At 42.5% G+C, this 26,868-nt stretch overlaps 1 protein-coding gene across 8 annotated transcripts in view; it reads left to right on the top strand.

Moving 5' to 3' along the window:
- Window positions 1-23,520, top strand: part of ARFGAP1 (ARF GTPase activating protein 1) — a 35,525-nt gene extending 12,005 nt beyond the window's left edge. Inside the window, exons 3-14 of one of the 8 annotated variants that reach the window (XR_014527172.1) lie at window positions 1,598-1,707; window positions 2,399-2,570; window positions 3,105-3,205; window positions 4,215-4,304; window positions 4,900-4,996; window positions 6,262-6,318; window positions 7,857-7,889; window positions 12,641-12,697; window positions 14,967-15,026; window positions 16,345-16,421; window positions 18,353-21,425; window positions 21,798-23,520. Coding sequence is in view for 6 of the 8 variants with exons in the window: in XM_083507597.1 (XP_083363723.1) it covers window positions 1,598-1,707; window positions 2,399-2,570; window positions 3,105-3,205; window positions 4,215-4,304; window positions 4,900-4,996; window positions 6,262-6,318; window positions 7,857-7,889; window positions 9,666-9,695; window positions 12,641-12,697; window positions 14,967-15,026; window positions 16,345-16,421; window positions 18,353-18,710 (1,242 nt within the window). In the remaining 2 variants the exon portion in view is untranslated. Of the gene's footprint in view, window positions 1-1,597; window positions 1,708-2,398; window positions 2,571-3,104; window positions 3,206-4,214; window positions 4,305-4,899; window positions 4,997-6,261; window positions 6,319-7,856; window positions 7,890-9,665; window positions 9,696-12,640; window positions 12,698-14,966; window positions 15,027-16,344; window positions 16,422-18,352 lie in introns of all 8 variants that reach the window. The other 7 variants (XM_083507597.1, XR_014527173.1, XM_083507598.1 and 4 more) reach the window with 7 other exon arrangements.
- The last annotated feature ends 3,348 nt before the right edge of the window (window positions 23,521-26,868 follow it).

Below are 26,868 nucleotides of genomic sequence, written 5' to 3'. Positions count from 1 at the left end.
TATTTAATGCTAAGAACCGATAAAATATTATAAGACTTGAGGTCTTCGGTGCTGTAGGGACTAAAAACTTGGCATCTAGTCCTATGTACCAGCTGATGACCTCTGATTTAAAAGGTTTATATTTTTTACTGTATATATTTATAGTTGTAAAGCACTTTGATATTTTTTTATAGAATTGTGGTATACAAGTATTTTTAAAAAATAAATATAGGAGAGTTCCACAGATGGCAAAGTATCGCAGAAAAGCCCTTTTTAAGTCAGTTAGGTAGCAATTGGTGTGGGTACCCAGAGAGGTGTATCTGAATGCGATTTCAGTAATTGGACAAGCTGGTCTGGCAGCAGGCAGTCCTTTCTGTACTCTCATGGTATGTTTCTATGTAGATATATTCTTGCAGGGCAGATTCCAAAAGCCACTGGCTGGATGTTATGTCTTAATTGGTGTGAGTAGTACTGAAGCACTTTAATACGAATAATTTGATTATTGTGTTAGACTGAATGGCAGCCTGCAGCTTCTACTCCAAATAAGTTAGCAGACAGAGCAGGCTGTAAAGCTCTAATTATATATGTTGAGTACCGTTTTATTTATTTGCTTTAGCTGCTTGATACCGTTCACTTATCTATGCAAAGATCTCCAGAGCAGCTTGAGAGTAGAAAATTAAAAATAAGAAATACATTTGCAATAGTAGCAGGAAAGCCAACTGAAAGGCTGGCAAGATGAAAATAGTAGTAGTAGTAGTAGTAATAATAATAATAATAATAATAATTAATAATATCATCATCTTTATTGTCATTGCCCCCTTCGGGGACAACAGAATTACTTGACTGCTCCATAAAAACACTAATTAAACAATACAGTATAATACAGCAATGGAGATTAGATGACTTTCAAAGTCCGGGCTTCCCATTCAGGGCCGAGATCGCTCTGGAGAAGAAGCTGTTCTTAAGACGGCTCGTTCTTGTCTTCATCGTCCTGTATCTCCGTCCCGACGGCAAGAGCTCAAAGAGACAGTGACCAGGATGCGATGGATCTTTTACTATGTCCAGTGCCTTCCTATGGCACCTTGTGGCATAAATCTGCTCTAAGGTGGAGAGTGGGCAGCCAATAATGCTCTCTGCTGCCTTAACAACCCTGCACAACCCCATCCTGTCCTGGGTAGTACAGCTACCGTACCACACACATAAGCCATAAGTGAGCACGCTCTCAATGGCACAGTGATAGAAGACAAGCACCTTTCTACCTGGTGACAAAAGCATCGTAAACTTGGTGCTGTGTGAACCTTTATGGGGAGAGAATTCCAGAGCTGAGATTCCACCACAGAGCAGCTCTTATCTCCTGTCACCACCTGCTTGAACTCATGGAACCTGGAAAGGGGCTTCCAAGGAAGATTTTAATACATGGACAGACTTATGTGGGAAATACAGATATAAGAGAAATGCAGACGTTAATACTCTTGATACCTTAATATACCACTATGGAAATAGCAAGGTTTGCTTTGTTTTGTTACTTCTAAATAACGGTTTGATATCATTTCTGAGCTACTCACCTGGAGTAACTACTGAAAACAGAAATAACTTCCACCCCTATTTTTTATTGCAGGTTTGTTTCGAATGTGGCGCATTTAACCCTCAATGGGTGAGTGTGACCTATGGAATTTGGATCTGTCTGGAATGCTCAGGAAAGCATAGAGGCTTGGGTGTTCATCTCAGGTCAGTCATCACTGGTGATAACAAACACGTTTTTGTTGGGGATGAAACAAGTAAATGAAAATGTATATATTGGAACACATTGGCTGCATTCACATCCCACACTGAAGCACGGCTAGCTTGCCATGCCCAAGCCGGAAGGAGCTGCAGCGAGCCTTGGGCTCACGTGCTTTCGCTTTTCCTACACAGCTGGGAGAAGGACTTTGAGAGTGTTTGCTCCCTGGATCTTGGCCTGTTGTGTTGTCTGGAGCAGGGATTGTGGTTTATCCCTAAGTTCGGTATCCTCAACGCAAGCCACCTTCAAATTGGGTTGTGAAACTGGCTTCCTTAAACTATAGCCATAGGGATAAAGTATGATCCTTGCTTCAGGTGACACAGCAGTCTGCTCTAGGCATTGCTATGTCTGGATCCAGCTTGGTGTCTGATTTTCATTTTTTGGGTTGTTTTTTTTTACATTTCAGAGCAACATCAGATTATTTATATAATGTGCATGTGTGTATGCTCCAGCTTTAAGTTCAACGGAGGTGTCTCCTAGTAGAGGCATACACATAATTCACTTAGGAGTCTAAAATTGATCCCTGCCCGCCTGGTGATACAGAAGTTATTTGGGAAAGCTTTTGTTGCTGGTATACAAAGCTGCTGATGCACAAAGATATTAACAATGGGGTGCGGCGGTTGCTTTTCTGGTTCTCAGTTTTGTGCGCTCTGTCACAATGGACAAATGGAAGGACATTGAACTGGAGAAAATGAAGGCTGGTGGTAACCGCAAATTCCGGGAGTTTTTAGAGACTCAAGAGGACTACGATCCTTGCTGGTCGCTGCAAGAGAAATACAACAGTAAAGCAGCCGCGCTCTTCAGAGATAAGGTAAATGTAATTAAACAATGATTTCAGCATTCTTGGACCATTCAACATTCATGTCAGTTTGATGCTTCTGGGGACAGTATAGGGAGGCAACAGCCCTTTCCTGCTAGTTATGTCTCTTGTGTCCTAGTATCCAGTCTCTGAACAGTGCAGCTCCATTTATCTCTGTGGCTAATGTCTATTGATAGACATCTTCTCCATGAATTTTCATAGTCCCTTTTTAAAAGGTCTTCTAAATAGATGGTTTTGCCATCTCTTGTAGTGAATTCAGCAAGTTAAGTACACTTTGGATGTGAATAGCTGGTTTCCTGGGCCTTGATAAAGCAGTAGGGAGCATGGGTCGCCCTACAAACCTATCTGCTTCCACTCCCTGCTTCAAGAAAGTCCTTCTGTGGTGCTTTCCCCCCAGTCTCTGGGGCTAGGGAGTGGCATATCCTTTCGCGCAGAGCTTAGAAGCAGGCTACATCGAACCTTTTCTCTGTTTCTGCTGCGCAGCAGCGAATAGAATTTGTGTCTTTAAGGTATTATTCTTTTTAGGTGGCAGCAGAAGCGGAAGGTAAAGAATGGTCAGTTGAAACTTCTTCTGCCAGAAACTGGACTCCACCTCAGCCCAAGGTTGCTCTGTCCTCAGCTCACCGGTAGAGATCTCTTTATCTTGCACAGTGTGTGGTTGTTCTAAGGCTATTATGTTAACCATCTGAAGGTGCTTAGACTAATGATGGAGGTGAATACTGGAGAATGTGCATGGCTATTACAGTTACCTGCAACATCACATCTAGGGGGATGGGCCATGCTGTTAAATTTTTGTACCTGTTACCGGGGAGATAGGAGAAGAAATGGGGCTGATGTTAGTCTTTAAGAAGCTGACCAAGGTTCTTCGTTTTATTTTTGATCGTGCTCTTCCTCTCTTGCGTTGCACATAGGAAGGCAGACCTCTTTTGTTTACTGTATTCATCAAATGTCTTTTTAACCTGGCCTTCATCTCAAATTTATTTCAGAGCGAGGTGCAGCACAACTATGATGCATAAATTACATACAAAAAATAAAATAAAAAAAATCCTTCCAGTAGCACCTTAAAGACCAACTAAGTTAGTTCTTGGTATGAGCTTTCGTGTGCATGCACACTTCTTCAGATACATTCAGTGTGTATCCGAAGAAGTGTGCATGCACACGAAAGCTCATACCAAGAACTAACTTAGTTGGTCTTTAAGGTGCTACTGGAAGGATTTTTTTTATTTTGACTATGGCAGACCAACACGGCTACCTATCTGTATACAAAAATTAGTTAGAACAATCACAAGTATCAATCAGCATGACAAAAAGGCAGGCAAAATAACATTAATAAGACTCCAGGTTGCAGGGCTACAGCACTTAGACCATTAACGTTCCTAGTCACCTACAAATGGCTGGGTAAAAAAATTAGGTTTTTTACTTAATGCTGAAATTATAAGAGTGTCTACACCAAGAGGGGGAGGAGGGTGCATTCCACACATGTGGTGAGTTGTTTGCAGGATTATACCTTCTCTTAGCAAAGTTTGCTAATTTACATGCCACATGCACTTTCCCCCAGTGCTTGTCGATTTCAAGTGGTCCAATTACTATGGCATAATAATGTTTGATGTATGGGTTTGTTTGTTTTCTTTGCAGGAGCTCTGCTGGACAACCCCAGAATGCTGGTGCCCCTTCTGAAAAAGCCTTCGAAGATTGGTTAAATGATGATCTTGGCTCCTATCAAGGGTAAGAATCACTTCTCTGTTAAATATAGGGCTCCTTCGTTGCCAACTGTGATTGGCTTCTCCCCTGTGGTGGCCACCCCTGTCCTGGATGCTCTGCACAAAGCTCCCCTCCACTGAATTTTCCATAAGATGCCGAGGGAAAAGGATGCTTGCTTCACGGAGAACTCAGCATAGGTCTCTCTCACGCCCTCTAGTCCTCTGGGGAAAATAATAATAATATATAAAAAAACAGTGAGAGGCGGGCCTTTCCTAAGTTGTTTGCCCATGAAAGAGAACTTGTGAGGATTTGTTGGAAACCCAGCCAGATGGGTGGGGTATAAATAAATTATTCTCCTCCTCCTCCTCATCTCACCAGGGAGATCCACAAACATTCCTCCCTCTCCTCCAACAATATAGGTAAAACAACCCTGTAGATAAAGCTTGCATCACTTGCTTATAGTGGTTTAAGGTACAGCCTATATTTGAGCTCAAACATGTAACTTTCTGTTTCATTTGGTTTATAGAATGCTTATGTTCTTCCCCTCTCCTTTTTTTCCACAGTATTGTCTTTTGATTATAAATGCCTTTTGCTCATTTTCTTGTGTGCTTTGATTCAGGGGTCAAGAAAATCGTTATGTGGGGTTTGGGAACACAGTTACCCCTCCCAAAAAGGAAGATGACTTTCTCAATAATGCCATGTCCTCTTTGTATTCAGTAAGTAGCTGCTTTTCCTGTGCATATGCTGATATAAGATGCATTCTTATTCTTTCACTCTTCTGTCGCCACTAAGCAAGTCAAGGTTCCCCGTATTACATCATGTCTGAAATATCAATTTAAAAAGTAGAGACAGATTACTTCAACACTCAGAGTATAATGCTAAGAAATGAATAACCGTGCATCATAGAAAACAACTACAGTGGACAACTTGACTAATGGTGTGCTTGATTGCTTATCAGAATGGTAATCAAATCAAAATGATAATTCATCCGCTTGCTTTGCTTTCTTGCTACAATGCTGCTAGTGTTGATTCCGTTCATGTTTAGCTGCGCTAACCTTTCTTGCCTTCATGCTGGTCTTTCTAGAAATACCAGCCCAGCATTTTAAAATCAAGTAACATGGGATTATTCTCCTTCGTTCTCTCTACCCTCTCAAAACATTCATTTTCACTACAGTGACAAGCAACTCACCAGTTCTTTTTCAAAATGGTTTTCAATGCATTTGAAAAGAGTACACTCTGAAGTGTCAGTGGCCTCCTCTACCTGCATAAAGGCTTCAGACAGGGAGAATGGAACTGGCAGGAGGCTTCCCGGGCAGGAGAGTAGGGAAAAGAGCTACTTGCTGTGGCTCCATTTTACAAAATCAGCAGTGTCATTGTGTATGGTTAGTGTAGAAAAGGAAGAAGAAGAAAACAAGAGAGTGGGAATCATGATTTGTAGAACTTGCTTGAACTTGAAGCTAAGAGCTGGTGACTTTCCAAACTAGGGAAACTTTCCAAACTACATCGACTCCCCTGAATTAAGGAAATGATCTTTCCCTTATTTTGCCCCACCTTTCTACCTTCCTATAGTTAAGCCCATGGATCGAGCAAGGGTTGCACGTTTTTATTATGGCTACCAGTTTGGCCTTTGTGCAAGTTTGTGAGCTGTGCACTTTCAAACAAAGAGGCTGAGCTTACTGGGTATTGGGGTAGCATATATGACAAGGTGGCTGAGTCTGTGCTGTTATGATGCAGAGCAAAGGTGGGGAACCTGAGGCATTCCAGACATTTGGTCTCCAACTCCCATCAGCTCCATCCAATACAGTCTATCATTAGGGATGGTGGGAGATGGAGGCAAACAATGCCCAGAGGTTCCCCACACCTGATACAGAAAGGTTATTAGATTTTCTCTTCACTTGGTTGTTGAAAGAAACATTATTTTTTTTTGTTTTACCTTGGTAAGAATGGAGCAGGCCTAACCATTCTCTGCTTCTTCTTTCAGGGGTGGAGTAGTTTTACTTCTGGAGCGAGCAAGATTGCTTCTGCAGCTAAAGAAGGTGTAAGTAAACACTATAATCCAGCAAATGAAGTTATCCAGCTTGCTCTACGTAATGGGGTTTCTCTTAGGAAGCTGACCTTTTACAGGCGAAAACCTAAAAGTAACAAAATACCTGCAGCGATGGGCTCGGTTTGTTGCTTTCTCCATTCTGCTAAGGATGCCTTCAGATGCTCATTAACCACTCATTCACTGGATGATCATCTTCCCAATAAGTGCTTTTGAGGAATTGCTGTGTGGTGAAAGCTTTAAATGGCCATCCTAGCAAGAGGGTGACTGCTATCATCATGTGAGACATCAGGTCAGCTGAATCCATCCTGAGAACTCAAAACTGCTGCATTGTAAAATAATCTGCTTTACAGGCTGCAAACAGTGGTGTCTGAAGAGTTCAGACACCCATCTCATCAGGTCAAACACTTTAAAAAGTCTTGCTGCACCATTCACACACCAAATCCTGCTTCCATCTAGCCACCTCATAGACCAGGCTGCTTTGCCCTGTCGCATGGCAGAGCCAGGCTTGGCTGTCAACCAATATCCTGTCAAGAACACAAGAACCCTTCTGGTTCATTCTGTTTCCAGCACAGCCAGCCCGATGCCTTTGGAAGCTTACAATCTGGGCATGAAGAGAACAGCCTTCCCTTAATTTGTCTCTCGCTCTGTGTGTGTGTTTTCATAGATTCGCATATCCAGAAGAATATTGCCTTTTACAGTGTAGAAATTGTTTTAGCTTTCAGGTCTAATAGCTGCTGTTACAGCTACTTTTTATGGATTCAGCTAGTCTCCTTTAAAAAAGAAAAGAAAGCATGCTAATTGATATTTATGAGAAATTACTTGTGGCGGAGTTTTCAAAAAGGCATGTTTTGGAAATGGCATTGATGCTTTCAAGTGGTTGAGCATCTTGGCTGTCCTTGATAGTCAATCTAATTTTTATCCAATTTCCCTCCCCCCTCGCCTGCTTTTTACTTACAAGAGCAAGCTGTAAAAAGAGGAGCATAGTGCTCTGGTTCTCCTTGGCTGGTGTGAAGCATTTCTGTACTGGCAAAGGAGAAGCTCTCCCTCCGCAATTGTATTTGGAGGTACAGACTTCCTTTCTAGTGGCAAAATGATTTTAGAGAACATTTCTCTAGTGAACAGGCTCCTCAAAACCCACATGGCCATATCACACTTGGGCAGAACATAAGAGGATGTGTACAATAACCTTGAAGTGTGGAAAGTCAGTTGTTTTTCTGCTTACAGCTTACAGCGGAGGGCGGGGGGAAACCAATGTTTGGGTGATGCTAGAAGTCTCCCATATGGAAGGATCCTAACAAAGCAAAGTTTTGAGATTAGTGTCTCTTAAAACTTCCTTAGAGTGGTAGGCATTTTGTAAGATTTTGAGAAACATAAGAACGTTATAATGCCAAGGGGGAAGATGTTAGGTTGCTGCAGTAACGCAACAGAAGAATCTTGTGGTGCTGCAGTCCACATCATCAGTGTCTGTGCTTTGAATTGCTAAGGGAAAATAAACCATTGAAACAAATAATTTTTGCTTCTATTAACAGGCTACCAAATTTGGATCTCAAGCAACTCAAAAGGTGATTTTCACAAGTCCTTCTGTTATGTGGCTAACCCAACACTAAAAATCTTCACTGGTTCTCTTTTCCTCAGCAGTTTGAATTCTCTTGGAATATTTACAATCTCCCGGATCTTCTCTGAGAAACTGCAAATTAGGTTCCAGTGTCAGAGGTATTGTGATGAAAGCGTCATGTACTCTTAAGTTAGGAAGCAGATGAGGTATGTTTTGAAGCACACTAGAAAACAAAGGTTGCTGTTGACAAATGTCTGTTGACTCATCAGACATTTATTTAGTGGTTTGCTACCAAGTTGCAGAATATCTACAACTGGGTAGCAAGAATCTGCTCTAAAAACCTATAAAACCACACTCATCATCTTTGCACTTTGCACCATCGATTGTTGCTTTTTAAAAAACCGAGACAGCGTACTGTTGCTATCAGGCATGTGTCCTTTCTTATTTTAATAGAGAATGTTGTGTCGTACATCTAAATTGAACAGGGGTTCTGTTAATTCACTTTCCACTTATGGCTTATGCATATTTTACATTTTAGCCCATGGTTGCAGAAGTTACTCCTTTGTCACGTCAAGCATTTCGCCTAAGGGAGCGGCGGAAAGCAATTCATTAGAAGTAAATAAATCTACTGAGAGGGGAATTGTAGGTTATGCAGTGTACATAATGTGGAAACGGATTGCAGCTTCCTCAGGTAAAATTATGTAGCCTGCAGTTAGTGTTGCAGAACCTCAAATATTGCTTCTCTATTAAGCAATAGCCTCCAGACTTGAATTGCCTCCTAATCAATGCACAATTTGCATAGATCATAACTTGGGGCTGGTTGAGACTATGCCAGAGTCTCTGTGGGACTGCCATAAAGTCACAGCTGGGAGATGCTCAGATGATGGTGCTATTTATAGGAACTGAGGTGTTTACATTTGTGTAATACCCACACAGAGAAGCTGGTTTATACAAATGATATCTGTGTGCGAGCATCTACAAGCTACCTTCTCAATGGCAATCTTGCATGTTCTTGAGGTGCTTGCCTTGCTGGTGAAGGGAACACACTAATAGAAACCAGCTTCTATAAGAGCGTATTTGTACTAAAACAAACCTAAGCAGTTTGTAGAAAGGCGTTGGCAAAGGCTTTGGATTCTATGAGGACTATATCCTTGGGTGCATTCACATGCCCAGTGAAATTAATTCTTGTTTAACTGAAACCGTCTTGCAAGCTAAAATGGCGTGTCTTTCAAGGGAAAATTAAATCAGTATTCAGATGTTGGCAGAACACAAAGCCTGCAGATATTTTCCCCTTCTGTAAAAAATATAAGGTTTGATATTGATTTGATTTTCCTTTCCTGCTTCTTATGGGAGTCACAGATCCTTATTTAAACCTTGTTGAATGTCATATTAGTATCAACATGCATATTTATTCAAAATGCTACACTGGAGTTAACTTACCAGCCCTACTGACAAGCCACTTCAGCAGCACTGCTGCCTTCTCAGTCGGTACATGATGGCAAATTTTCCCAATTAACAATTGGAGCTATTGCTTCCTAGCTCGTGCTTACGAGCTGACTCTCACTCTCAGCCCTGACTATATAATTTTATTTTAGTTTATTTTTGACAATTTAGTTTGGCGTGGTAATCAAGAGACTAAACATTTTGCTTGTCGTTAAGGCACTGATGTTGGGATAAATATCATGCTTTCTTGCCAGGAACAAAAGAGTACATTAGATCTTTTGCTAAAAGCTGCTTCTTCTACCTCCCTTGCTCTCTTCTCTTGTGCTGCCTGGGTGTAAAGTTTTGGGGCCACAAACAGCAGGCAGATCCGGTAAAGCCCTCCCCTCAATTCTCATGCATGGGTGCTTTGTTTCTGTGCTGAGTTTGTACATTTTGCTGCTAGCTGTCTTTTATAATTTCACTTTAACCCCCCCTCACTTTGAAATCAAGTCATTTTTGTTGAACGGTGTCGTCTGCATCTTTCTGTAATGTCTCCTTCAGCTTGTTTTAAAATAGGCTGCATCAAGCAAGAGTCCTAAGTATATATTCCAATCCATACTATTTTGTAAATGTTGGATGTCAAAGGCTCGCTCAACGCGTGGGTGGATGGGATGAGCACTCAGGACTGAGGTGTATCCAGAACTGTATTTACCGTATTTTTCGCTCTATAAGACACACCAGACCATAAGACGCACCTAGTTTTTGGAAGAGGAAAACAAGAAAAAAAATAGTCTGAATTTCAGATGCCAGAACAACAAGAGGGATCGCTGCGCAGTGAAAGCAGCGATCCGTCTTGCTGTTCTGGCTTCTGGGATAGCTGTGCAGCCTGCATTCGCTCCATAAGACGCACACACATTTCCCCTTACTTTTTAGGAGGGAAAAAGTGAGTCTTACAGAGCAAAAAATACGGTACATTAGGGAAGTATTTGGAAATGAGGTTAGTGTGGCGTTTGTACGGAGCCCCCGGTCGTCTCACGGACTATTGACCCGTACACCACTAATGCCACCAACCAGGTCCTCCCTGTTAAAATCACTTCAGTCTCAGTCAGCTTTTCAATTCATAAAGAAGAGTGTATTTTATTTCAGACTTAAAACAAAACTATTACAGCATTCCAAACAGTGTTCCTCTTTATTTTCTTATTCTTCTGTTCCTCTCTCTATCTCTGCTACCACCCCACACTCACGGACCAACTGCCCTAACTGTCTCTCTATTACCAACTGCCTTTCCCAACCAGCCAACCCACTCAAACCAACCAACTACCCACCCACAACTCCCAACGAACTAACTCCCAGAACTCCTCCCAGAACTCTTTTATAGACCCACTGACTCCACCCCCCTGGGCTCTGTCTGTGCAACCTATTTAACTATTTCCCCTCCGGCACTCTCTTATACATGGTAACGTCACAGTTAGCAATAGATGTTCCCCTGAAGGCTTTGTTCATGGGGAAAAGGGTGTTCAGCATTCAGTCACAGATCTGTCAAACCTCTGTCTCTTTCACAGGGTTAACAATTCCATCAGCTGCATATTGTCAGGAGAATAAGTTGTGCATATTATGTGAATTGAACCAGACCCTGGCCCTCATAATAAACAAGGGCATTGACTAGACAGACTTACTTTAGGTTGTGAACTTCCACACTATCCTGTTAGCACCAACAGGCATGGTAACAGATAAAGAAGATGCCAGCCATGTTGGTCCAATACCTTAATTGTTTTCATTTCTAGTTTAACGTGGTGACAGATTAGATGAGGAGACTGTGGTATTAGGCAGGAAGATGAGCAGTGATTTCCCCCAAGCTTTACAACTTAATCACACATAAATTAAAAAATTGGAAAGGAAGAGTTCAGTCACTCATCCCACCCTTAACTCACAATGCATGTAACTCTGCAGAGTAGGACAGGATTCAGGAGAAGTGCAACTGTGTTCCTCCATAATACTTAGCATCCAATAAGAAATAGCAGCAAGAAATAACATTATTCTGGGAAACAACTGAAGGATGAGTAGAATGTTCTTGGTCTAAAGCAGGCACCCCCAAACTCGGCCCTCCAGCTGTTTTGGGACTACAACTCCCATCATCCCTAGCTTAACAGGACCAGTGGTCAGGGATGATAGGAACTGTAGTCTCCAAACAGCTGGAGGGCCGAGTTTGGGGGTGCCTGGTCTAAAGGGACTACGGGTCATCTATTCCAATCCATATCCCCCAAAGCAGCTACTGTAGGGTCAACTTGGGCAGTCTAGGTCTAAGTGTCATAAATATAATGTTATCGGTCCACAAGTGTATTCCTTCTCTTTTTAACCTCTAACTAATAATTCATTCTCTCCCTCCCTCCCTCCCTCTGTCTTCCACCAATTAACTGGGTACAATTTCGCACCATTTCGTATTTCTAGTTGTAACACTTTATAGGTCTAGAGAAGCAGAACAGGGCAAAGAAAGTCCATCTCCCGGACTAACAGGCCACACCTGAGGCACCAGAGTACAAAATCAGTTGCGTTTCATTTCTAGTTTAAAAGCCTTCTGCATCTCTTTCCTAGATAGTTGTCTGTTTTTTCTACAAGTTATGTTTGTGCATCTTGGCAAAGAGCATGAAAGTTAGGCTGTGGAATTGGGAAGAGCAGGTCTTCTGTGTTACCCAGCCACAGGAAATCTTCTCATATAGGCTTGCTATTGCTTGCGTAACTTCAGAGTATGTTGCATTTATCTTTCCAAAAGAACTTGCTGACTTCATGTTACTGTAGTGCAGTGGTTGTGATCACCCAGTAGCTTCAGTGTGGTTAGCTCCCATGCCCCTCCAATAATTTTAAGCTAATGTCTACATGATATGGGCCATATTGTGTTCTTACATCTGAGTAACCACACAGTGTGACCAAACCACTTGAGTGAATTTTTCTTGCCTGTTGCTGGAGCAGCATGGGAACTGACCTCTCTGCAGTGGCAGCACATCTACCCCTAAAGTAACCATTGGTTTAGCAAGGATATTTTCTTTTGGTCTGTTGGGACTTGCTTAAAGGAACCAGTTCGAGGATACTGAAGCAGCCCTGTAGTCTTGTACATCTCAGTGTATTTCCGTCTCTTTGTGAATACGCATTGTGTGCTTAAAGCTCACTCTCTCGCTTGTACCGGGCAAAGCTCAGGGCTCCTCTGTCCTGCTTTTGTCTTTTTTTCCTTTCTTCCTTTTCTTTGAAAGTCTAGTGGCTACTTTCCGTGGCAATACATGTTAGATGTTTCCTATGAAGAAAAGTGTAACTGACTTTTGTGTTTGTTTTACTTTTAACTAGGCTTCAGAGTTAGGTCAGAGTATAAATGAAAATGTCCTCAAACCTGCACAGGAGAAGGTAACTTTGGAAATGAGTACATTGGTAATGGGAATTGAATACCATTTTCCTTCTTACGCAACACGAGCTTCTCCAGTGTGAAATTGTGTGCACACAGGGTGGCAGTACAATTCCTCCCCGATGTAGTCTAAAAAACACTTCCCTGTTGGTGTTATCAAAACCAGGTTCTGGCATTATACTTCAGGAGATTAGCAGCCAAAGATCTGAGAGTCCGGTTCAAAAGGATGTGCCATTGATATTCCCCCCTCATCCTTCTTGGCCGTTTAATTCGTCTGTCTCAAACGCTTTGTTTCTTTATTATCATCATAATATCCTGCCCTTCCTCCAAGTAGCTCAGGGTGGCTTACGTAATTCATCCTCACAACAACGCTGTGAGGTAAGGTATTTTAAGGGAAAACATGGCTGGTCTAATGTCACCCCATCCTGGCCAAGTCAAGACTTGAACCTGGGTCTTCCTGTTCCTAGTCCAACACAATAACAGCACCCAAACACCACCACTCTTTGGCCAGATCATGCCACTCCTTCCAACAGCATACCTCCCTAGGCCCTCTTTGAAGGGTTTCCCAAGATCCAGCTATTTTTTTAAAAAAAACATAATCTTGCTTGACTTCCCTCCACTCCCCCTCTTGGTTTCATTGTTTAGTATTTATTCATGCACGTCCATGAAACCTTATATGCCTAACAATCCAATTTTAAACCTTCATCTTAATACAAGTGACATTTAAAGATCCAGCTAGTTTAACACAGGGGTCAGGGTTGCAAAGCTCGCTGCAGATAAAGCCCCCCAAAAGCTAGAAAATGCCATAGATAAATAATATGGGGCATTACTGAGAAATTTTCACAAATGCCTGACATAGTAGAGACTTGGAACACGTTTGAACACTTAATTGAATACCCTAACATGAGCACTAGCACGTGAATGGGGATCCTAATCCCTGAGGCTGGGGCAGCTGCTAAAAACCCCCTCCGCAAACTGCTGTTCTCACATTTCCCAGAGATCACAGGTGAGCTAAATACTGAAAAGGAGCCTGTGTTAATATTTCAGGGCGTGCAGAGAAGGCTTTCCCAACCTGGTACTTAGGATGTTGTAGAACGTCAGCTCCTGCCATCCCTGATCTTTGCCCATGCTAGATAGCCCTGATGGTAGCTGTAGTCCAAAACATCTGGAGGGACACGAGGCTGAGGAAGGTGGTACAGAGAGAGATATTTTCAGAATCACGTTATATAATTCCATTTTGATCAAGTATTGGTTGTTCCCATGAATATGATTCAGTTGGGTGTTTCAGCCTTCTGAATTTCAGACTCTGCAGTGTGATTTTTATAGTCTCTGTTTATTAATAACAACCTGTCAGGTTATGTCCATTTTGCAGACAAGGAAGTGGGGCTAAAATAAATAAAATAAGTGGGGTAAAATAAATAAAATGCAAAAGCTTATGCAACGAGTGCAGAGTTGAACTCAGATCCCTGGTGGTATTCTAGCTTGTTGAACCCTAAGATTATTCACTTTTACTCTAGGCCAGTGGTTCCCAATTAGCTAAGTACTGCAGACCCCCTGTTTTTCAAAAGCTAAGCCATGTACCCTCTACTTTTGAAAATGTTGATATCTCTGTGGTAGTTTTGATTATGTGAATGGTGCCACCATACCCTCCCACATGTCCCAGTGCAAAACTTTGTTGCCACGTTCCTGCATGAGTCTTGTAACCCGTGCGAGAGCACGGTCTCAAAAAATGCGTAGTTTTGGGGCACCGTGATCTCGGCTGAGGAGGAGGGACTTTTTCAGCCCCTGGTCCATCAATGGCAGTTCTCCTCTAAAGACACAATATTGCTAAATTAAAGGTAGAATAATTAAGTTTTGAGGATTATGATCTGTGCTGCATCAATTGCAAACTTTTGAACCGAGTTAGATATTATTTTAGATGTCATCAGACAGGCTCTGAATAATGTGTAAAGTTCTAAATAAGGAATGCATTTATGGTATTAAAAAAACATATGATTATACTTGTAAGAATTGCCTCACTTTTTAAAGTAAGTGCTCATCGTGCCATTGGTTTCTTGATTGGTTAGTATGCTGCATCCAAAGTCTTTGTGTCCCCCAAGGAAGATTAATTCCTGAGTTCTTAGCAGATAACCTTTTAAAAGTAGCAAACTCTCCTGACCTCATTGTGGAATGAAAGATTTGTGTTTACTTTTGGTGCAAATAGCATTTCTCTCAGATAGTTGTGGCATCATTTTGTTCTGCGCCTAACTTTGGACATCTTGATTCATGTAGGTAAAAGATGGAAAAATTATGGATGATGTTTCCCAGGGAGTCTCGCATTTGGCTTCCAAGGTACGATGTGGCCTTCCTAGCGGATAGGAGGCCAGGAATTAAGCCAGTCTCCATATTCCTTAGGCATGTTGTGCTCCAGCGCTAGAAGCAATTTCTCCTGCAGCAACGCAGCATTGACAAACAGCTGTCTATTCTGTTGTTGTTTTTTATTTAGGCCCAAGTCACACATGTCACTGAAAGTGATTGGGTTGCATCTGTTTTGCATGGAAATCAGTTTGACTATGACCTCACATGCAAGGAGCCGGCATTTATGCTGTGGCTGAACAAATCATTGAATGTTACAGCAATGCGTGAACCAGGCTCATGTGTGAAAACTGACTCCCTCGATATCTAGTAAAGGGTATTTCATAAATGGTACGTGTACCATTGATGTGACAAAAAACACTTTCCTGTGAGCTCACAGGATGCATTTCTAAAACAAATTCTCTTCCTCACTATGAAACGTAGCATTGGGTGGGCCAATGACCAGCCATAAAGCTTGCAAAGGAATATGGAAACAGCTTAAAACAAAGACTTCTAAATTTTGCTAATATACGTGCCTTCTCCCTTTCTTCTGTTCTTGCTGCCAATGCTTAATAAAACCGGTAAGTGCTGATGCTTCTTAGTTTTAACTATTTTTCTCTTGAATGCTTTGATTTTAAAATTGCTCTGATGCTTTTTTAAGAAAAGCAGTGTGTAAAGATGTATAGCGTTAGTACTTTTCATAGCTCTGGTATCAGTGGTGAGCTCACCTTTCATGAACATGTTGTGTTCGTCCCTTATATGAAAGGTTCCCAAACTCTGACCCATGGAGAGTTAGTGGCCTGCAAGCTTCACCCAGGTGGTCCCCAGGATTTGTGGTTGAAGATGAGAGACGGCACATCCATTGGATAAGACATTTATATTGGCTTCTAATTACATTTGTTTGCTTCTTTTATTTATTTTATTTTATTGTGTTACAAATTGGAATTCAAATTGTAATACAATGAAATGCAGTACTGTATATAATAAATAAAAGAAATCGAAATCAAATTAGAATCCATACAGCATCTACCGCACTGCATTAAAATTGTTGCAGCAGGCAGAAAAATCATTAAGTGGCAGCTTTCCAGGTTCTTCATCTGAGCCTATCAGCTTGGCCTACTTTGCTAAGAGTCTGGTCCCTTTGACTCAGTGGCTCAAAGTGGAGTGTCTTCTAGTTTCTAGAGCTCCACTTTCAGAGGCAGGTGATTAAGCTGGTTTTGCCGCTCTTCCGCCACGCCAACTCCCCCAAAATGATATTTTTCTAATCTTCCTTTGGGTTTTCCTTCTCCATTTTACCCCAATCTCTATTTCACAGGTCCAGGGAGCAAGTAGTAAGGGATGGCGAGATGTTACCACTTTCTTTTCTGGAAAATCAGATGAGTCTTCTGAAAGGTACCCCTCTTTGTGTATTTGTGTTATATGTGTACTCTCCAGGCTTCCATGTCTCACATATCTGCTTTGAGTGGCAGCTGTCATGGCCAAAGAACACGGACATGGTTGTATTCCATTTTTTAAACAATAATCCTTCTAGAACCCAGTGGGTGTAAAACCCTTTTATTATACCTATATGTCCCTTATTCATTTTCTTCTGACCTTTTCCCAATGCTCAGAAACATGTTTACACCATTTTAGAACATGAACACAACTTGAAACAACTGGCACCTTTTCTCCCAAAACCATTATGTTCAAATATGCTTGCTTTTAGTCTCACATCATTCTTAAAAACTTAAGAGAATTAAAAAATTCCTTCCAGTAGCACCTTAAAGACCAACTAAGTTAGTTCTTGGTATGAGCTTTCGTGTGCATGCACACTTCTTCAGATACACTGAAACAGAAGTTGCCAGATCCTTCTATATAGTGAGAAGGTGGGGAGGGGTGTTACTCAGAAGGGTGGTGGGAATGGGAGATAGGCAGATAGCTGGGAGAGCCTGTTGACGACTCTTAACGACTGTAATAGGTCTTACAGGAAAAGGCAAGGGGTGAGAAGGTGAGAAATGGTATAGTCATGTATAGTGAGATAAGAATCCAATGTCTTTGTTCAGCCCAGGTTTTTCCATTGTTTTAAGTTTGGTAATGAGTTGTAATTCAGCAGCTTCTCTTTCCAGTCTGTTTCTGAAATTCCTTTGTAGTAAAACAGCTACTTTGAGATCTTGTATAGAATGTCCTGGGAGATTGAAGTGTTCTCCTACTGGTTTCTCTGAGAAGTGTTCTCCTACTGGTTTCCTACTGAGAAACCAGTAGGAACACTTCTCAGTAGGAAACCAGTAGGAGAACACTTCTCAGAGAAACCAGTAGGAGAACACTTCAATCTCCCAGGACATTCTATACAAGATCTCAAAGTAGCTGTTTTACTACAAAGGAATTTCAGAAACAGACTGGAAAGAGAAGCTGCTGAATTACAACTCATTACCAAACTTAAAACAATGGAAAAACCTGGGCTGAACAAAGACATTGGATTCTTATCTCACTATACATGACTATACCATTTTTCACCTTCTCACCCCTTGCCTTTTCCTGTAAGACCTATTACAGTCGTTAAGAGTCGTCAACAGGCTCTCCCAGCTATCTGCCTATCTCCCGTTCCCACCACCCTTCTGAGTAACACCCCTCCCCACCTTCTCACTATATAGAAGGATCTGGCAACTTCTGTTTCAGTGTATCTGAAGAAGTGTGCATGCACACGAAAGCTCATACCAAGAACTAACTTAGTTGGTCTTTAAGGTGCTACTGGAAGGAATTTTTTTATTTTGACTACGGCAGACCAACACGGCTACCTATCTACTACTGGAACTTAAGAGAATTAAAAATTGAGTGGTTGAGAAAACCTGTTTTTTATGCTGCTCTGTTTTATTTGTGATATATGCATTTGTTCTGTTTTTAATCTAGTCTTTAGGAGATGTTATTGAATGTAATTGTTGTAGTTTTATGTAAACCACTCAGAATTTTTTATTACGTGAAATGGCATGCACAGTTTATTTTTAAATAAACCAGACAACTCGTGATATCCCTCTCCTAAACTTCATCACTGCTGTCTATAGGGCATTTCCATCCCATCCCATCATGGATGGCATAGTGTTGCCTCCCTGCAATATTTACATTGCAATGACTCCAGAGTTGGCTTTAGCTGGGGATATGGTGGAACCTATACAAAAGCACATGTACACACAGCTACGTTTCCACGCTTTCGCTTCTAAGGTGGAGATTGAATAGTGTAGCGTTAACAGCAGTTCAAGATGCGAGGCTGAACACGATAGCAGCCCTTCTGATCCACCCTGTGCTGAAATGAACTATTCTTCCGTTCTCCTGTGTTTTCTTCCTTAAAGGCCGCCAGAAGGTGACAGCTACCAGAACAGTGGTGAAGGCTACCAGAACAATGCAGTGGATCAAAGCTTTTGGGAGACCTTTGGCAATTCGGATCCGCCCAAAACCCACAAGTCCCCAAGCAGCGACAGCTGGACGTACGTGGACAATTCTACCGAGAAGAAGAGCTCTGATAGCTGGGATGTCTGGGGGTCGGGGACAGTCTCCAATAACAAGAACAGTAACAGTGACAGCTGGGAAAACTGGGAGACCAACTGGGAGAATGCAGCCGGGGAGGGCAAAACCAAAATGACCCCTAAGAAGACGACAAAAGAATCTTCTTCAGCGGCTGAAGAAGGCTGGGATAACCAGAACTGGTAGGACTTGTATCCCTGTCCATCATGGCAAAGGGAAAAGTCATACTTCTGATGGAAAGGTTTCCCATGTAACTGGATTAACGTCCTTGTCATTTTTGGGCCTGTTTAAACCTCATGCTTACTGTTCCATTCTCTTTCCACTCCTGTTTACAACTACTACAAAAAAAGACATTGGTTTGTAGATTCTTGTAATTACCATATGAAGACGTGTCTCTCCCATGGAAATGACCTTGTGCATTCTTAGATATATTCTCACCATGCTGCTGTTGTATGCGGAGCATGCCGACTTCCTAAAGCGAGAGCCTGGAGGAAGTAAGCCCATGCAAGCATACTTTCATAGCACAACGCTGCATGTGTAGTCTTGCGAGATTGCCCAGCTTCTCATTGGAATTTCAGGTGAAGTTCTGGAGAACTTCTGGATAAGCTGATATGAGTGTATCTTCAACTGATTGCAGATTACTGAACTGATTGCAGATTGGTGGACTGAGACTGAAGTTGCCGGGGTGGGTTTGAAACAATACAAAATGGTAATTAAGATGCTGTTGAAGCAGTTTTTAGATTTATCAAGGTATGAAAGGAAAAAACAATAACTCTTTACCTTATTCAGCTAAATCTCTGTCGCAGAAGAAACAAGGTTTGAGCTTCTTCCGTATGAACTCTTGGAGAGTCAAGAGCAAAACACTTCCTTTTCCTGCCCTTGGTAGTTTCCATTTCTTTTTAAAAATTAAATGAAAAATGTCACATTGTTTTTGTTCCCTCGAAGGTTCCATTTGCTCTTTTTGGTTTTTACCAGAACTGCCTGATATCAGAAATGACGAAGTGTTTGGAAGGATTAGACAAGATAGTTAAACAGAACTCGTGAATGACAGAAGCAAATTTCTTGAGCAACCGAACATGAGTTTGGTACTTTGACTGCATTTATAGATAAAATCAGTATATAAGATTCCAAAATAGATTCCTCTCCCTTCCCCCCCCCCAAACAAATCAGAAGGAAGCTAATCAAGAGGGGTCAGGTTGTAAGTTTCATCATGTTGGCTGCTTTGCATGACTTTTGAGAAGAATTCAGGTATTTATTTCTACAGGTCTTAAGTATGTTATTGATGCTTGTGGTCAATAGATCTTCTTTTGTCATCTGTCTCCCTTTGTAATGTGTTACAGCATAGCACGACTGCTAATGTTGTGAGAAGCTACTGGAAAACTTGGGATCATGGTGTAATTGGTTGAATTCCAGTGTGGATACCAGAATCGCAGGAGAGTGGGGTGGAGGGCTCCTCCCATACCAGTGTGGAAATTTTGCTTGCAAACCTACACTTCAAATGTTTGAATCTCTGCCCAAGAACACCTTTGCATTGGCAGGTGGACTATTTCTGGGGTTCTGTGGACCTGAGCCTGGTCTTCTGATAAGCTTTTGCACAGACTTAAACCTCCAGAAGTCAGCTAAGGTTGTCTGCTGTATATAACTGTCCACACACACACAGTGAACTTACCCACTAAGTATTAATAGTTTCCTAGGATTTTTGTATATTGTTCGGTATGTCAGTATCTACTTTGTAAAGAAATATGACCTTGTTGGCTTGTTCTGCCGTACTTAATCACTAGCCTTTCAAGCTGCCAACTGAAATGTTCTTCGAGTATTTTCATTGTTTCTGCTCCGCCATCCTCTGCTCTCAACAGTCTAGCGCCCTTTCAGTGAGTCTCTGGTGGCCATGGTGCTTCCCTGTGCCAGACAGACTCCTGTGTCCTCTTCTGAGATCTCTGGCCATGTATAATGGCTCCTTTAAAAAAGGAAAAAGTCAGGGTGCAGTGAGAGTTAACGCCTTTCCTTAGTGTTGGTTCTGACATTTTTTGTAAACACCGTAACCCATTGAGTGGTATTTTTTTACTCCCCTCCCTGTTCTAAAGATAACATCATGGGAACTTAATTGCATGTTCATCATGTAGTGGCTGGCGTAAATTTATACCTGACCCTTTTTATCTGCTCTCTTTAGTACATGTTTACTGCCCAGTCTCAAAGCCAATGCATGTGCTCTGCAGATCTTCTGTGCCCATGATTTGGCAGTAAATCTTTTGATTAAAGCATCATAATAACAGGGTAGTTTGAGCTCACTGCTGACATAGTCAACCTGAATTAATATTAACTCCTCTGCATCATCTTGAATTGCTTTGTTACTCTTATTTTCTGCCACTCCCCAAAATATTCATATGTTCCTAGTCTGTAAGAACAAATGAATGTTATATTTGTAAAATAATAATAATACACCTCCTCTCTTGTTCTCACCGTTTTCTCCAAACCTAGCAGAGTTTTCTCTGTTCTTGTAATACTTTGTCATTTCAGATGTATCTACCCTTCGAGATCAACACTTCATCAGTCACATTCTTAAATGCACCATTGGTGGTGCTGACATCTTAGTAAAACAATGCACAGGAAAGGTTTTGATGTCAGAGCTCAAGGTGCCCTATTTATTCTTCCAAAATCATGATCAATTCTTACAGAGAAAGGTAGCATGCAGTTGCTGGGGAAGGGACGAAGCTGCTTTTGATTCACCTTTAGTCTCAATCTCAGCAAGGCTGTATCCATTGTAGCCTTAAGAATGGCCACTTGACTGATTTCCTGTGGCAGGAAATCATTTTTTAAAACAAAGGTTTTGTTTTTAAATGTCATTGATGCCTAGCATGTATGCATGAGCCGGTGGGCTTGGAAATATGCTTTTAAGCTAATGTAAAGTAAAGGTACCCCTGCCCGTACGGGCCAGTCGTGTCCGACTCTAGGGTTGTGCGCTCATCTCACTTTAGAGGCCGGGAGCCAGCGCTGTCCGAAGACACTTCCGGGTCATGTGGCCAGCGTGACGAAGCTGCTCTGGCGAACCAGCACCAGCGCAGCACATGGAAACGCCGTTTACCTTCCCGCTATAAAGTGGTACCTATTTATCTACTTGCACTTAGGGGTGCTTTCGAACTGCTAGGTGGGCAGGAGCTGGGACTGAAAGACGGGAGCTCACCCCGCCGCGGGGATTCGAACCGCCGACCATGCGATCGGCAAGTCCTAGGCACTGAGGTTTTACCCACAGCGCCACCTGCGTCCCTGCTTAAGCTAATGTGTTTGACCGCAAATCTGGCCTAGGCAGTCATACAGGTTAATGAAAGGGTATGGTGCTCCAGTGAGCAAAATCTGAATTGGCAGAGTGATTGCAGCATTGAATATAGGCCTTCTCTCCTGTTGTGTTACTTCTTTCTTTTGAAAGGGTTGATTCCTCCACCCTCAGCTCACTTTTCTGACTATGAACTACCTTTCAAATCTCTCTATACTGCAGGTTGAAAGATGTGTGCAGAAACAGCACAGCCATTGCTTATTTGAAAAAGCTTAATTGCATTATAAGAAATCAGTTTTTAAAAGCCATTCAATGCAAATGTATTAGATTAGGATTCGGAGAGTTACTTTCACACTATGCTTCCTTTCTGCATGTGCTGCTTATTTAGCTTTTTGGGGGGGTGGGGTTGATGAGAATTTAAAAGCTTTTTTCAGGGAGAAGAAGAAACAACGTCCTTTGATGCTGATCTACCCTCAAACCCTAAAAACCACATGGTATCTCTCAAGCAAGAATGATGCAGTTGCAAATGGGTTGCTGTTTTTTTAATAAAAAATGTGTGAGGAAGCACTATAGGGGGCTCCCTGGCCTGCATGCCTATTCCTAAGAAGCTTAAATAGGAGAACTAGAAAAAACCCCAGCTTTATGATTTCTGTTTAATACAGTGCTTGGCAATAGGAGACAAACCCATGGTACAGCATCATTTAAGTAGCGTGGGCTGGGCTGGCTACATGAATAGAACCAAGTCTCTAGACTACTCACCTGTCCTAAATGGCACATGAGCTGCTCTATCCTGCCTTTTCTTTCTGAATTGAGGTCCAGCCACCTCTGCGCTGACCTCTCTCAGTGCCAATTCAGATGCTGCATTCCTGCGCTGCGCAAATGCTTTGGAAGATGCGATTTAGAGTAGAAAATACACAAACGTGTGTGAAGGTGGGTGCTAGACTCCATTGTCTGGCTATAGGGATTTAACTAATAATATGAGGGTTTGGCACTCCGTTCTAACTTTTTCCAAATGATTCCCTCAGCTCTTGGAAATCTGCGAGATGGAACAATTAAGCAAGCCATGTGGGCTACCAAAAGCCCTTCCGCATGCCAGTAGGGCAGCGCCCCAGCAAAGTTGCCAGGTTCATCTTTGGGGCAATAAAGAGCCATTTGTAAAGGTGGCCGTTTTTAATCACACAACCAGGTGTCTGTAGTGCTGGGGTTCACGATTTAAGACCTCTTTCTGTACAGTCTTGCTGGGATCTCTTCATATCCTCCAAGAATCGAGCACCCCCCCACCCTCGTCTAACATTCCATGGGTAGAACTTTTATATGTATTGGTGTAGTAATTTGTGCAATAACTTTAAAACTGTGAGGTGAACCTCCTCTTGATCCAGAAAGCCTCTCTGTACACTTGACTTAAACGGGACAGAAATAAAGTACCAGTGGAGGATTCTGCCCAAAGCTTTTGAGTACAGAAGGGATGGCTTTGAGAGACATGTCTGGGGTTCTTAACCTTCTTTTGCATTCTAGGTTGGAACGACTGGTATTTGGGTCTCTCTTTAAGAGAGGCGGGGAGTTGTGGGACGTGAGAAGCCTTTCAGTTTTCCTGCTGTGTATTTGTGAAGTTCACAGGACCTGTGAGCACTATTCCTTGTTCTGTAAAGTGGTACTGAACTTGAACCTACAGTGTCATCTTAAAAGCAAAATAAAACAATAAAGCAAGAGATATGGAACAAAGCAGTTCACGTTGCCTGAAGACTGACTTTGCTTTAGAAATAAAGACAAAAATGATACCTGTTGTCTTGATGATAATAATAATTTTATTATGTATATGTTGCCCATCTGACTGGGTTGATTGAACCATAAGCCCTGTGGAAGCTCTATCACCATCCGGTCTTTTATTTTTAAATAGAATTGCACAATCACTCTTAACACTGTGTTGCTGGGACTTGAGTGTTACTTATTTCTGTTACATTGCATATATATTCTACCTTTCCTCCAAGGAGCTCAAGGTTAGGCAAAGAGACAATGATTGGTCCAAGGTCACCCAACAAACTTCATGGCTGAATTAGGGCATTAAACCCTAGTCTCCCAACTCGTCGTCCAGCACACTAAACACTAAACTTCACTGAGACACTGCACCAGACTCCCAGTACAGAGGTACCTTGGATTACATATGCTTGAGGTTGCATACGCTTCAGGTTACAGACTCCGCTAACCCAGAAATAGTACCTCGGGTTAAGAACTTTGCTTCAGGGTGAGAACAGAAATTGTGCTCCGGCGGCGTGGCGGCAGCAGGAGGCCCCATTAGCTAAAGTGGTGCTTCAGGTTAAGAACAGTTTCAGGTTAAGAACAGACCTCCGGAATGAATTAAGTACTTAACCCGAGGTACCACTGTAGTTAGTTAATGGCTACCTGGCTGTTTTTTGATGGGTTGGTGGAATTCAGCCATTTAACTAATGTTCTGCATTAAGCTCACGTACTTTTACAAAGTACAGCTTCCTCTACATGCTCAGGTGTTGGTTGACCCTAATATAGATGTTTCCATGTTGAAAGGCTTCAAAGAATACAGACTACAAGAAGTCTGAAAGGCACATCCACTGAAAATAGGCTGATTTGCTGGTGGCTTTCAAATGCCTTGAAAATTCCAGAAGATGGTTCACATTCTCCATGAGAGCAGCACAGCAGGCAATGGGTTTTGCTGACCTTTGTAGGAAGGTTTGCTAAATCTCTGGGAGCTTCCATCTAGAGGTTGCTAAATGATTTGGAGAGCTCCCAATTTTTCCGTTTTAGGAAAGAAATTACTGTGCAAATGTTGAATAAGCAGGAAGCAATTGAAATGTGGCTGAAAAGAAAAGATAATACAAAAATAGGCAGGGGAGTAGAATCGCAAGTAATTGAACAGCTGATGGAGACTTGACTGGGAGATCAACATGAATATGTCCTAAAAGGCTGCTTATGTGATGTAGCCCTATTGTCTGGATCCACCCCACAACCCCATCTTTTCACCAGGACTCACTTTTCTACCGAAATTTCCTGTGTTTCTCTTGCAATGATGCTCATCTGTTAAAACTTCATGTAATATTGCATCATTGAGAATTGGGAGCAGGGTTGTCCCATAAAAGCAGGGGTCTGACTGCCCTTCCCCATGTTGAAAGGTATAGTTAGACCAATATTTTGTGAGCATCCTTAGGAAGTGCTGCCCTCGCACTTTTCACTGCTGGATTCCAGTGATTGTGTGAAAGGAAAGCATTCTTCACATAGACTCCGTTTCTTTTCATTGATCAAAATCCAGTTAAAGTCCCATGACTTACCGTATTTTTCGCTCTATAGGACGCACTTTTCCCCCTCCAAAAATGAAGGGGAAATGTGTGTACGTCCTATGGAGCGAATGCAGGCTTTTGCTGAAGCCTGGAGAGCGAGAGGGGTCGGTGCGCACTGACCCCTCTCGCTCTCCAGGCTTCAGGAAGCTATCCGCAAGCCTTTGGAGCGCGGCGGGAGTGCCCGCCGGGCTCAGAAGGCTTGCAGATAGCAGCAAGCTCCGGGAGCGAAGGCGAGGTTGCACGCAACCTCACCGCCACTCCCGGACCCATTCTGGGGAAGCTCGGGCTTCCCCCGCTCCAGCCCTGCGGCTAAAAAGGAAGCCAAGACAGCGAGCGGGATCCATCCCGCTGGCTGTCTTGGCTTCTGCCAAAGCCACACACAGCCTCTCCCGGCTGGAGCGGTTGTGCGTGGCTAAAGAGGAAGCCAAGACAGCCAGCAGGATGGATCCTGCTAGCTGTCTTGGCTTCTTTGCTCTTTCGGGCTGGGGGGGGGAGTAAAAAACTTCTTATTCCCCCCCCCAAAAAAAACACCTAGGTGCGCCCTATGGTCCTGTGCGCCCTATAGAGCGAAAAATACGGTAAAGATGTGTGCTGTTTTAGCCCTATTGGGTCACAGGATGTGTGGCGTGTTTTCCTGAGCGTGTTCTGGTTGCCGTGTGCATGTTTTGCAGCAAAAAAATGAATGAGTGGTGCGTGAATCAAGGAATTCAGTTTCACATTGTGGGGAGGTGAAGTCACCTTGGACCTCAAAAGCATTTTCACCAGACAGCTGGTTGACAGTGGAGTTTCTGCCTGAGAATCTTAACGTCCCTGTGTGACTCCCGAGTAAAGGGCTCGTTGCAAATAATGACGCTCCTCGAGAGTAAAGGCTTTTAGAATAGGCTCAGGCTCCTGCAGCCGGTTTTGGACATGGTCTGGAAGGCTTCAGCTGGAATTTGCTGCTTATTGGAAACCATACGAATCACCTCTCACTACTCCTGAATCTGGGTTTTTTTTGCTTTGCCCTGCTTCTGTCTGGCTCTCCAGTGAAATGGCAGTTTGCATGGGAATAACAATTATTTCTGGCAGAATCTGGAGCTGCATCTACTTGTGAAGAAGAAAGGCCATGAGATGGTTTGCGGGGACTATCATGGTTTGTCTGAAACTGTCGTTTTTCTTTCTACCCACCAGAGGGTGCGCTTTTATTAAGTTTGGAAATAGAGGAAAGTCTGAAAAGTTTTTTAGCAGTGAAAGCAATCTAAAAGTCATGCAACACCTTAAAGGTGAACAGCATAAAGCTTTCTGATGAAGCGAACTCTAGTGCCTGGAAATTTATGGCTTATTATTGTTAGTCTATTGCAGCAAACACAGCAAGCATGCCTACTCCTCTGGAAGATTCGCAGCCTGCTGAACTCTGATGTAATAAGAGAAGAAATAGAATGCACTCCTGGTTCATCTTACTGTCCTAAGCACGGGCGTTCCTTTCGTTGAAACCTCTTGTGTTGAGAATCTGCTCCATGTATAGGGGTAGGTCACAAACTTGGAGAGATGCTCTTTCCACCTTTTGAAAAAGGTGAGTTTTGGAAGGTGTGTGTTAGGAGATTTGGCGTGGGGTTTATTTATTTAGTTATTTTAATTGGTGTGTGAGAGGGTAGGCCATGTGGAGCTCAAGAAAGCAGTGTGTGTGTGTGTCTGTGTGTGTCTCTGTGTGTGTGTGTGTGTGTGGAGGAAGGAGCTTGTGCAGGGGAAAGCAACCAAAATGAGAGTGAGTCTGGAAACCAAGCAT

The sequence above is a fragment of the Podarcis liolepis genome (genome assembly GCF_965112155.1).
Source record: "Podarcis liolepis genome assembly, chromosome: 6".
NCBI lineage: Eukaryota > Metazoa > Chordata > Lepidosauria > Squamata > Lacertidae > Podarcis > Podarcis liolepis.
This window is presented reverse-complemented; position numbering and strand designations above follow the sequence as displayed.